Raw genomic sequence first — 12389 nt, 5'->3', positions numbered from 1 at the left:
TGGCCTCCTTCTGCACTGGTGATTTTATGATCTGTGACCTCTATCGCACCTGAGCACTTCCCAGAACAGCCACTAGAGAGCAAGTAGGCATAGTAATTCTGGCTCATGCTTTGTGAGCTCCAGTGTGCCAATGCTGTTTGGCATTGGATGGCTCTGCACTGATTGGCCATTGATACCTGCACCTCTCCGACCTGCAAATCTCATTGTGCCAGCTACACTTATCCATTGAGCCATGGAGGGAAGTGACATGAAGGAAGAACTTGCCCTCCTCATTCCACCCTGTGCTTTTGTTACAGCGAAAACAGGCACCTTGTCAACACTGATTTCATCAATGGCAGAGGTGTGAGGGGACAGGAACGGGCCCGGGATGAACATGCATTTTTAGAATTTCTCCTTCCGTTTCGAAGAATTTGAGGATTCCTTTGCACGTAACAGTTTTAGGGGGAAAATTCCAACCGGGAGGAATAAAATGAATCGGACCTTCAGGGATAAGACGTTTCAATTAGGCAGGAAGTGCGAATGACAGAGATGGCACAAATCGACAGTCGCTGGAATCGGAAAGTGAGCACAGAAAGAGTAGAATCCCAGATGTTGCTGATTGCAAAGTCAAGCATTATCCTTGCGTCTCGCCACAATGTAGGAGCATTTATAACCGGCTATCGCTCTTCCATCCCGTTCAATGGCAATTCTCTAAATTCACACACTTTACACTGCAGAAGTCATATTCATTTATCAAGGAAAGTCCAATAAATAAAATTAAACAAATTATCTCTACCCAGAGCATGTTTAGAATGTGGAGTTTGCAACCACATGGAGCCGTGGAGGCAAGCAGTACCGATGCCTTTAAGGGAAGGCTTGATAAATAAATAGGGGAAAAAGGAATAGAAGGTAATGTAGATAAGATTGGATGAAGTAAGGTGAGCGGAGGCTCATGCAGAGCATAAACCCCAACATGGACCCGTTGGGCCGAATGGCCTGTTTCTGTGCTGTAAAACGCAAAGTTTTCAGGGGTAAAGAGTAATGTCGTCCCAGGTGGTGGCTATGCCATTGTTAGTTGAGCTTTAAAAGAGAGGATTACTAATGGAGGAAGGAAGGTTAGACGAGACAGTCCCTCCCAGTTCACAGCACTGGCAGTGTGATTAGTAAAATGAGGTTAAAGTCAGTAAGAGATAGCGTGACCGTAAAGGCTGGACAGGCGGTCACATGACAGTACAGCACTTACAAGGCTTTTTCTTGTCAGTACCTGCGACTGGCTCTGTCCCAGTGTCTGTCCCTTCATTCTCTTCCGCTGAGAGCGTCTCTGAAGCCTCCGTCATGGACTTGCCAGCCACCAGTTCGGCTGCGTTGCCGTCTATTGTCGAGATGTCCGTCACCGTCTTCTCTCGCAGTGACTTCTCATCGTCTTCGTCGATCAGCACCAGCTCCGCTTGGATGGCGCCCTCGTAGCCCAGCAGTTTGTTTGTTTCCTCCTCGTCCTCCACGTTCTGATACCCCATGAAGATCATTGTCACTGGGTGCTCAGCGCTGGCTTTCGGAGCCTCCCCAGCTGGTATCTGGCAGATTGTTTTCCCCGCATGGCCTGGGTGATGAGCTTTGGGGACCATTTCCAGCTTCGCCTCCTTGTGGATCATGTCTTTCTTATGCCCACTGTCCCCGGGGCTCCTCGAGTTGTCAGGGGAGGCACTACTCTCCGAAACAGTCAGTGATTCTGACAAACCTTTGTTGCCGCTCACATTTATTCTCCCCGCTCTGTGTATCAACTGGTCCACTTCTGACGTGCTCAAGTGATGAACTCCATTCTCCACCACTGCACCCACAGAACATACCTCATACACAACCTTGCTGCCATCATCATACACTTTAACCCCTCGCTGGTGAACTCCCTCGGGGCTCAAGGGAGCTGTAGAGAGGACCTTGGTTTCTCCTGTTAGTTTGTCCTTCTGTGCGTTGATTTCCATGGCATACATTGCTGGAATGGCAAAAAACAAAACAAAGGTATAACCAATCAAGCATCTAGCTTAAACATTTTCACAAATCTAGGGCCCGAGTTTCCGCTTTGGACGCAATACAGGCACACATTTCGACCCAAGTTACACGAGTTTTAAGGCGCTTTCTTTACTTGAGTTTCTGTTCAAACTCATTTGCATATTGTTGAACACGAAACCTGCCACGAACAAGTGTTTCGGAACATCATTTTTAATAAAAAATTGTTTCTGCCTCAAAGGATATTCTTGACCTATTTAGGAACGGAGGGATTTGATTCATCCACCTGAAATGGGGTGATTAGAAAAGAAAAGAAACGTCTGGATCAGCATCAGATCGCTAAGTAGCTGAAGGTTCACGCATGGAACATAGAATCGCTACACTGTTGAAGGAGGCCATCGAGTCTGCACCAACCCTCCAAAAGAGCACTTTACCTAGGCCCACTCGCCCGCTCTAGTCCTGTAACTCCATCTAACCCGCACATCTTTGGGCTGTGGGAGGAAACCGGAGCCCCCGGAGGAAACCCACGCAGACACGGGGAGAAGGTGCAAACTCCGCACAGACAGTGGTGACATTAAAAAATCGACCACACCAAACCATTTGCCAGCATCATTTTTATGCACAGGCACCACTTTGTTAGTAAACTGAAAAATAAAATCTGTCTGAAGGGTTTTGCAATGCTGCTGCCAGCATCCCCGTGTCTGAAAGAACCAGCTTGATTAGTTGGTGCATACTCAGAGACTGCAAACCGGTGCATTCAGCGAAAACGTGCCGCGGTGATTCATTTGACCTTGGGAGGAGGCCGGAGTTGTGGGTGAAGCCCGTTTCATAGCGCAATGCTTTGGGAACCTGATTGTGGAAATCTTGTGCACCATGCAATATGCACTTAAAATCCTGCGATTTCCGTGCAGGTCTGGAGGAATTTGGTGCAGAGAAAAGCCCCAAATGCAACTAAATGGAAACTCTCAGCCCGGATTTTTCATTCGCTAACTTTTTTTCTTAACTTTCTTAAAATTTCTATACATTACAGATCGAGCGAGGGAATTCCAGAATGTTGGCTCTCGGCAGCAGAAGGCACGACCATCGATTGTGGAGTGCATCAAATTACACCATCATTGGCTGTCAGGGCGGCAGGAGATTGCAGAGCATAGTTCCTTCATCAGGAGAGACTTGTCACCCGATGAAGGAGCGGCGCTCCGAAAGCTAGTGATTCCAAATAAACCTCATGGACTTTAACCCGGTGTTGTAAGACTTCTTACTGTGCCCGCCCCAGTCCAACGCCGGCATCTCTACATCATGGAGATTACCGAGGCTGTGAAGGGCGAGGCCATGGAGGATTTAACCGTAAGGAGGAGGATTTTAAAACGGAGGAAACATGGACCTGGAGTCAAGGTAGGCCGGCAAGCAGGAGGATGATGGATGAACGGGACTTGGCGTAAATGAAAACATGAACAGCAGAGTTTTCGATGAGCTCCAGTTTAGAGAAAGTGGAAGACGCAAGGGCAAGTAATTGACGGCTCAGCGCAATACTGAGGGCAGGTGATGACGCAGAGGTAATGCCTTTGGACTAGTGATCCATGGGCCCAGGCTAATGTCTGGGGACACGGGTTCAAATCCCCCCAGGGCAGCCGGTAGAATTGAAATTCCACTCACAAAACCTGGAATTGAAAGCTAGTCTCAGTATTGTTGTTAAAAATCCATTTGGTTCACCTAGGGAAGTAAGTCGGCCATTCATACCTGGTCTGGCCTACATGTAACTCCAAACCCACAGCAACATGTTGGATTCTTAACTGCCCTCTAAAATGGCCCAGCAAGTCATTCATCTCAAGGGATAATAGTGATGGGAAGCAAATGCTGGCCTTGCCAACAACACCCACATCCCATGGTAGACCAGCCGGGATTTCAACCTGTGTGGTTAATTACTACACCACGTGGCGTTTTAACCGACTCCTCCGTTGGGACGTTCTGTCAGCGTATGACTGAGTTAAACGGGGCATTCAAATTCTGATGAGGATGTTGTAAAATTTGCAAATCTGTAGCATTAATTTCTTCACTGTCGCCGAATCAACATCCTGGAACTCCCTCCCTAACAGCACTGTGGTTGTACCTACACCACATGGACTGATACTGTTCAATAAGGCAGCAGCTCGCCACCACCTTCTCAAGGGCCATTAGGGATGGGCCTTAAAGGCTGGCCCAGCCTGCGACCCCCATATTCCATGGACAAATAAAAATAAAATTAATTGGACAGCATGTGGGTTAGGTTGTGGCTTAGGAGATAACACCTTTAAAGTCACAATGACAGTGGGTTCAAATCCTCCTCTGTCCCCAGGAGCCTGAGCACTAAACTTAGGTGGACACTGCCAGTGTGGCATTGAGGGAGCGCTTCGGAAAATCTCTCATCTTTCAGACAGGGTGCTAAACTAAGGCCTTCTGCCCTCTGCGCTGCACATAAAAGATCTCAAGAGTGTGTTTGCTCCAGCACCCTGCACAATATTTATCTCACCATGTCACTAAGAGAGAACAGCTAGCTATTATTACACTGCTGTTTGTGGGATCTGGCTGCATGCAAATTGACTTGTCACGTTCCCTACATCACAACAGTGACTGCCCTTTGCAGGCCGTGAAGGGGCTTTTGAGATGCCCTGAGGTTGTGGAAGGTAGGGATCTGGGCAGCAGATTGTGATTATTTGAGCAATGGGGGTGCGGAGAGCAGTAGCTGGAACGATTTCAAGTGTAAGATCAACGAACTGTGAACAAAAGTTAAAGAATTTATGACTGCGGCCTACAAAGAAGGCATGCCAAAAACGATAACTAATGGCATAATAAATGTTGCAGTACAGCTGGACTTAAATCATATAAATCCTGCACATCTGAATTAGGCAGGATTCAAAAATCAGAGATTGTCACGATCGACAATATGTAGAATACTAAAGGGACAAATATCAGGCAGGTAGGGAGGGATCTATTCAGTGTCTTATGTTGTTTATATATATATATATATATATATATATATTTATATAGATTTGAACAATCTGGAACAGTTCTACTTTCTTGCCAATGTGCAGTGCTCATACACTTGATTAGGACTAGTTGTGACCAAGCGTATATGTGCAGTGGCCTCGAAGGGCATGGGGTTCGGCAATATGAATTCTCCGATTAAGTGAGTGGGACATCGCCCAATGGGGAATGAGCAGTAGGAGTTTAAAACCCACTTTGACTGTCAAGCTGTATTAAGGGCCTGCTGGGGAGGTTTCTCGGGGTACAAACTGAATGTCGGGGAAAAGCGAGATATTCCCGGTGAATGAGCTGGCACAGCGGGCTAATTTAGGAGGGAATGCCATTTACGGTAGAGAGGTGTTTTGGTTTAGGATTCAGGTAGCGAGGGAATGGACGGGGCTCCACAAGTGGAACTTAACGAAGCTGGTGGAGGAGACCAGGGAGGACCTTAGGATGTGGGATACACTGCACTTAACACTGGCAGGGAGGGTCCAAGTGGTGAAAATGAATATTCTGCCGAGGTTCTTGTTTAACTTTCAGGCTCTCCCGATCTTTATACCAAAGGCCTTTTTTGTGGAAAGTGGACATGATCATTTTGGACTTTGTATTTCATAGAATTTACAGTGCAGAAGGAGGCCATTCGGCCCATCGAGTCTGCACCGGCTCTTGGAAAGAGCACCCTACCGAGGCCCACACCTCCACCCTACCCCCATAACCCCTTAACCCAGTAACCACACCCAACACTAAGGGCAATTTTGGACACTAAGGACAATTTAACATGGCCAATCCACCTAACCTGCACATCTTTGGACTGTGGGAGGAAACCGGAGCACCCGGAGGAAACCCACGCACACACGGGGAGGACGTGCAGACTCCGCACAGACAGTGACCCAAGCCAGGAATCGAACCTGGGACCCTGGAGCTGTGAAGCAATTGTGCTATCCACTATGCTACCGTGCGAGGAAGGTGCCGAGGGTGGGGAGGACTCTGCTTCCGAGGCAGAGGCAGCGGGGATTTGGCGTTGCCGAACCTGCTTCATAATTTAAAAAAAAAAATTTAGAGTACACAATTATTATTTTTTTATTTTCCAATTAAGCGCAATTTAGCGTGGTCAATCCACCTAACCTGCACATCTTTGGGTTGTGGGGGTGAAACCCACACAGACACGGGGAGAATGTGCAAACTCCACACGGACAGTGACCCAGGGCCGGGATTCGAACCCGGGTCCTCAGCGCCGCAGTCCCAGTGCTAACCACTGCGCCACATGCCGCCCCTGCTTCATTATTATTGGGCGGCGAATGTGGACAAGGTGCGGCGGTGGTGGGAAGAGATAGGGGTAAAATGGATTAGGATGGAGGAGGAATCTTGTAAGGGGTCTAGTTTGAGGGCTATGGTGACGGCAGCTTTGCCAAAGGCTCCGAGTAGGTATTCAGGGAGCCCAGTGGTGCAGCCACGATGAAGATATGGAATCAGCTGAGGAGGCATTTTAGGGTGGAAGGGCAGTTGGTGCTAACGCCGCTGTGCGAGAATCATGGGTATGAGCCGGGGGGGGATGGATAGTGTATACAGGAGGTGGAGGGAAGTGGGGTTGGTCAATGTGAGGGATCTGTATTTGGAGGAAGGGTTCACCAGTCTGGAGGAGCTAAGGGAGAGGGTAGAGCTGCCGTGGGGGAGTGATTTCAGGTATCTGCCCATGAAGGACTTTGCGCGAAAGGTCTGGAGGCGGTTCCCCAGGTTGCCGGGATACACCCTGCTGGAGCAACTGCTGCTTCCGGATGTGGAAGGGGAGCGAAGAATTGGGGATATATATAAGTGGCTGGGGGAGCAGGGAGGCGAGCGGGTGGTGAAGATCAAGGAGAAATGGGAAGCGGAGTTGGGAAGGGAGATCAATTGGGGAGTATGGAGTGAGGCACTGCGAAGGGTAAACGGGACCTCCTTTTGTGCAAGGATGAGCCTGATACAGTTTGAGGTGGTGCACAGGGTGCATATGACTCGGGTGAGAATGAGTGGATTCTTCCAGGGGGTAGCAGATGAGTGTGAGAGGTGTGGGCGGGGGCCAGCGAATCAGGCGCACAGGTTTTGGGGTTGTGAAAAATTGGGAAGATTCTGGGCGGGAGTGTTCGCGGTCTTAGCCAGGGTAGTGGAGGAGGAGGTGGACCCGGGCCCTTTGGTGGCGATATTTGGGGTTTTAGAGAAGCCGGAGCTCATGGAGAGGAGGAAGGCCGATGTCTTGGCCTTCGCCTCTCTGATTGCACGGCGGCGCATTTTACTGGCGTGGCGGTCGGCATCGCCACCGGGGGTAGCGGCTTGGTTGGGTGACCTGTACGACTTCCTGCGGTTAGAGAAGATAAAGTATGAGTTAAGGGGCTCTGCAGGGGGGTTTGAGACAAGGCGGGGGATGTTTGTGACCGTGTTTGAGGGGGGGGGGGGGGGGCGGGGGATTGCGGTGAAAAAGGGGAAAATACTGTACAGACTGAATAGTTGATTGCTGGGAAGTATGTTTCCCGGGGTGTTTATTTGCTGTAACCTATCTTGACACATGTTTGTAATAAAAGACATTATGGACTGTCAAGCTGTAGGTGTCGGAGTTCTGACCCGAGAGCTGTAAGTCGCTGTAGCCGCCTCTCTCGTTACTTCAATAAGGCGATTTGTTGCTGGAAGATGGCCTTGGCAAAGTTATTACAGTATGAAATCCCAGAATGATAGTGAGGTGTTCTTTTAAAATCGGATAATTAAAATTTCAGCATGCACCAGTGTCAACTGTGGTGCTGTGGGAAGCTCGCTTCCCTCTGACACCGAGGTTTGTTGGTTCAAGACCCACTGTAGGGGTGGGAGTTTCCGGCCCCGCCCATTGCCGAGATCGTCTGGTCCCACCGACGGCCATGACAGGGCCGGAAAATCCCGTCTCAGACTCCAGCATAAGAATCACACAGGGCGGGATTCTCCGGCCTCCCAGCTGCGTGTTTCTCGGCAACGGGAGGCGGCGGCTGTTTGCCGGCGGCGAGTTCTCTATTCCCGCTGCTGTCAATGGGAATGCCCATTGACGTCATCCCGTGCCGCCGGAATATCTGCGGGCGGGGGGGGGGGTGTTGCCAGCGGGACCAGGGGATACTGCCGCCAGAGAACCGGCCGGAGAATTCTGGCCACTGTGCCGGACTGACGGACGGCCGGACGAGATGTCGAACTGAGGCCACATCTATCCGCTTGACCGGATGCATCGGTCCAATGGCACTATTTCAAAAATGAGCAAGGGAGTGGTCCCCAAGTGCGCCAGCCAATATTTGTCCCTCAATCCACATCCCAGAAACAAACAATATGGCCGTGGCCACATTGCTGTTTGTGGGATCTTACTGTGTACAAACTGGCTGCAGTGTTTCCATCATTCCATGCTTCAAAAGTACGTCATTGCCTGGAAAGTGATTTGGGGCATCTGATGGTTGTGAAAGGTGCTATATAAATGCAGTCTTTTCCTTCCTAGTTTACACGGCCGGGCGGGGGGCCCAGCTCTGTCTGGTCGGTGTGGAACTGGCCACCTTTAACCGGAGGGCAATTACGGGAGAATAATATTGGTCATAGCAAAACAAAATTCAGTCACCATTCCTGGTCAATAAATGGAGGTGGGGGCGGCGGGGTGGGGGGGGGGGGGAGTGGGGAATTAGAACAAGGTTAATGCCGCAGCTGGCACTCCCTGTCTCAGACACACCTGTGGACAGCAATCAATTGGAAGAAAAGCACGGAGCCAATTGGACGGGGCGGGGGGGGGGGGGGGGGGGGGGTAAAGCAACTGCTTGTAGCCTGGTCCATCGAGATGTTGCAGGCCTCACAGTTCATTCACTGCTATTTTGTCATGCAATCCGTACAGCACACAAGGAGGCCGTTCAGCCCATCTCACCTGTGCTGGCTCTTTGAATGAGCCATAAAAGGTCTCTCCCTTTGAAAGTCCTTACTGAATTCTACCTTGCTGAATGAAGGAAAATCATCTCTGTGTCTCGCCTCTGGTTCTTTTTGCCAATGACTTGGATCCTCCGGTTACTGACGCCCACCCCTCTCCCATTCTCTTCTGTCGAAACCCTTCATACTGCTTAACACCTCTATCAAATCCCTCTTTCACATTCTCTCTTTAAGGAGAAGAATGTCAGATTCATCCCTCCAAGCCACAGAACCCCCCCCCCTCCCGGCTGCCATTCTAGCAAAGCCGCCTCGATCCTCCCCAAGGCCTACGACATCCTCCCTAAAGCCTGTGACCGGGAATTGGACACAACTGAGGCCTAACCCACCGTTTTCTGAAAGGTTTCACCCAACTTCCTCGTGCTTTGTGCGCGGTGCCACCACTATTGGCAAATCTGAGGCTGGGGGGGGGGGGGGGCGGTGGGGGGTGGGGGGGGTGGGGGGGCGGGGGATGGGGAGGGGCGCTGCGTGCTTTTCGTGACAGCGTCCTGGACCGGTCCTGCCACCTTGGAAAAGGTTTCCGTGCACGCCTCCCCGAGTCTCTCTTTCAAAATTGTGCCGTTCGCTTCACATCGACACTCCTCTGCCACTTACCCGGCACCTTCTCCTCTCTGCCGCCCTGCCCTTTCATCGCCTCCGTCCTTTGTGAGCAGAGAGCCGGAAGGTCGGGTCGCCGGTAAAACCCGTAATTCACTGCATCTGTTGGTGGTGCGAGGGGGTGGCGGGGCGGGGGGGGGGGGGGGGGAGGTGGGGAAACAAAACAACTGGTCGCACTAAGAGACTCGCTGCTGATACAGCAGAGTTCCCAGGAATGCTGTATTAAACCAGAACAATAAAGGACAGCACCAGCACCAGGCTTTCATTTTTGCACTCCACAGCTGGATCAGAGGGAACAATGAGCAGCCTCGCAATCTCATGATTGGCGTTGAACAGAGTAACAGAGTAGCTGAGGCAGGAAATATTGAGGCTCGCCTGCAAGCCGTTGGGAATTTAATTCAATCGGGGTTTCGAGATTTTGAATAGGACTCCGCGACACACCCACATCACAGATCATTGATTACAGCAGCATTGAGTCTGTGTGAGAGTGAGAGAGAGAGTGCACCGCGATCTCAAAACGCAAAGCTCCCCCCCCACTCCTCCAGCTCACCACAGAAAACAGTGCCAATCCCAACTCCTTTTTTATAATCCATCTTTGATTGTCAATGGCTTCCACTTATCCCCTCTCAATCTTTTTGCAATGCCAGTCATTTCTGTCACCCGACCCCTGCTGCCCACTCTCAGCTTTCGTGCATATCAACTTAGTACAAAACATTTGTTGCCCCAACTTGCCTCAGTTACAATGGTGCTAGAAAATAATTGCTTCTGACATCATTGCAGAACTATTAATTATTTTTAGCGTTGTGGAATGCCTGTATTTCCTGCTGTTGATTTTTTTGAGACAACAATGCAGCAATGGGCGTATGGCTTCTCCCCTTAATACAGTGGGCATGATCTCATCACCAATGTTCTTAATGCATTTCCCAAGGTGCTGATGCCGGTCAACATGAGGTCTAATGGCACAAGCAACCGTGTCCTATCTGTGCCCAGACTCCCATTGAAGGTACAGCCCCCAGTTGTGGAGCAAATTAAATCAGGGACGTGCAAAGTGGGCGAGTGTGGAGTTTTTTTGGGGGGCGGATCCTCCGGTCCGTCAGCCGCGTTTTCCTGGGCGCCGCGCCGCCGCCGGCAGCGGGATTCTCCGTTCCCGCAGCCGGCCAATGGGGATTCTCATTGTGGCCACCCCCATGCCGTCGGGAAACCCAACGGGCGTGGGTGCACTGCCGGCGGAGCGGAGGCTTCCGCGGACAGAGAATCCCGCTGAAAGTATTTAACTAAACAGAGAAATAGCCAGGACTGGTTGTGTTCTTGCTTGACATCTTTTCCAGTATTTTCTCTCAGGGACTCAGTGCATGATCCTGGATGTTTTTTGTCTCCATCATATGTGGAGTTATTCTGCTGCTTTTGAAGGAGTAGGATAGTGGGCAACTGTTCAAACACCATGAAGTAGGTTCTGGTACCCGGGCATGTTTTGATTTTACCTACATTTCAGACGTGATCTACCCAAATGGGGACAGAGTCCCATAGCGCAAGATTAGCCGAGTGTTTCCCAGTGCTCGGAGTGCCAAGAAATACCCCGTTATCTAACGGCCATCTTGGTAGATCCGGAGCCTCAGCAGGGAACTCCCCAACGAGGCACCACTTAGCCTCGTTAACTGCACTGAGGAACTCCGCTCACCGGAACTCCTCATTGCTGCGAGAGATCGGGGCGCCATTGGGCGCCATTTTTAAATGGCATCCCGATCTCTCGAGCCCCCAATGCGACCTCCGATCAACCCCCATGCCCCAACTCACTATTGTGGACTGTGAGAGGAAACCGGAGCACCCAGCTGTGAGAGGTCCCTGCCCTCCTCCCCGTACCCGTGCAGGGCACCCCTCGGCCCAATCACCGCCTTGCAAGAAAATGCCGGCTTGGCACCCTGGCAGTGCTAGCCTGGCACCCTGGAATTGCGCCGTAACAATTCCGTGATTCTCTGATTTGCCACTTGAGCAGGACATGAACCCAGAACCTTCTGATGCAGAGGCAAGGGCACTACCACTAAGCTACAGGTGACTGCTCCATTATTTCCTGGTTTGTGCTATTTGGACCTTGTCCACCTACTGGTTCGGGAAGGTCGATCATTGGGCAGCAGGGTAGCACAGCGGTTGGCACAGATGCTTCACAGCTCCAGGGTCCCAGGTTTGATTCCCGGCTTGGGGCACTGTCTGTGCGAAGTCTGCACGCTCTCCTCGTGTCTGCATGGGTTTCCTCCCACAGTCCAAAGATATGCAGGTTAGATGGGATTGGCCATCCTAAATTACCCTTCGTGTCCAAAAAGATTAGGTGGGGTTACTGGGTTACGGGGATAGGTTGGAAGTGTAGGCTTAAAATGGGGTTCTCTTTCCAAGGGCTGGCACAGACTCAATGGGCCAAATGGCCTCCATCTGCGCTGTAAATTCTATGACTGAATTCCAAACCAGTAGCCAAGAGCAACTCCGATTAACAACCCGAGATACAGATAAGATAACAAGAAGTTGGATTTAAACCTTATACATGGTCGGGTCCTTGCTCTTTAGTTCTCTGTATAGAAACAGGTTCCAGCCCAAAGCACGATGACCTCCACCACAGACAGGGCAAAGAGGCAGGGAGGCAGGTCCTGAATCCACCCCAACTGAAGCAGAGAAATCGAACCTGGGGCTGTTGGTACTAATCTAATACACGCCAACCACCCAACCAACTGGCCCCCCCAAAGGAGTCCGAGTTGCTGTGGCAACATACACGTCTACATGTATGTTGTAACCTGAAGCTCTGGATAGTGATATTAGAGGCTCCAACATTCTTTCCGTCACATGGATGACCAGGAACCTTTCCCCGTACATTG

At 50.7% G+C, this 12389-nt stretch overlaps 1 protein-coding gene across 6 annotated transcripts in view; it reads right to left on the bottom strand.

Moving 5' to 3' along the window:
* palm2akap2 (PALM2 and AKAP2 fusion) overlaps positions 1-12389 on the bottom strand; it is a 475642-nt gene that overhangs the window by 220106 nt on the left and 243147 nt on the right. For 5 of the 6 annotated variants that reach the window (XM_072517289.1, XM_072517288.1, XM_072517293.1 and 2 more), the window contains one exon: positions 1244-1969. In XM_072517289.1, the coding sequence (XP_072373390.1) occupies positions 1244-1969 (726 nt within the window). Of the gene's footprint in view, positions 1-1243; positions 1970-9525; positions 9651-12389 lie in introns of those variants that run through there. The other variant, XM_072517290.1, reaches the window with a different exon arrangement.

This window comes from Scyliorhinus torazame, chromosome 9 (assembly GCF_047496885.1).
Source record: "Scyliorhinus torazame isolate Kashiwa2021f chromosome 9, sScyTor2.1, whole genome shotgun sequence".
NCBI lineage: Eukaryota > Metazoa > Chordata > Chondrichthyes > Carcharhiniformes > Scyliorhinidae > Scyliorhinus > Scyliorhinus torazame.
This window is presented reverse-complemented; position numbering and strand designations above follow the sequence as displayed.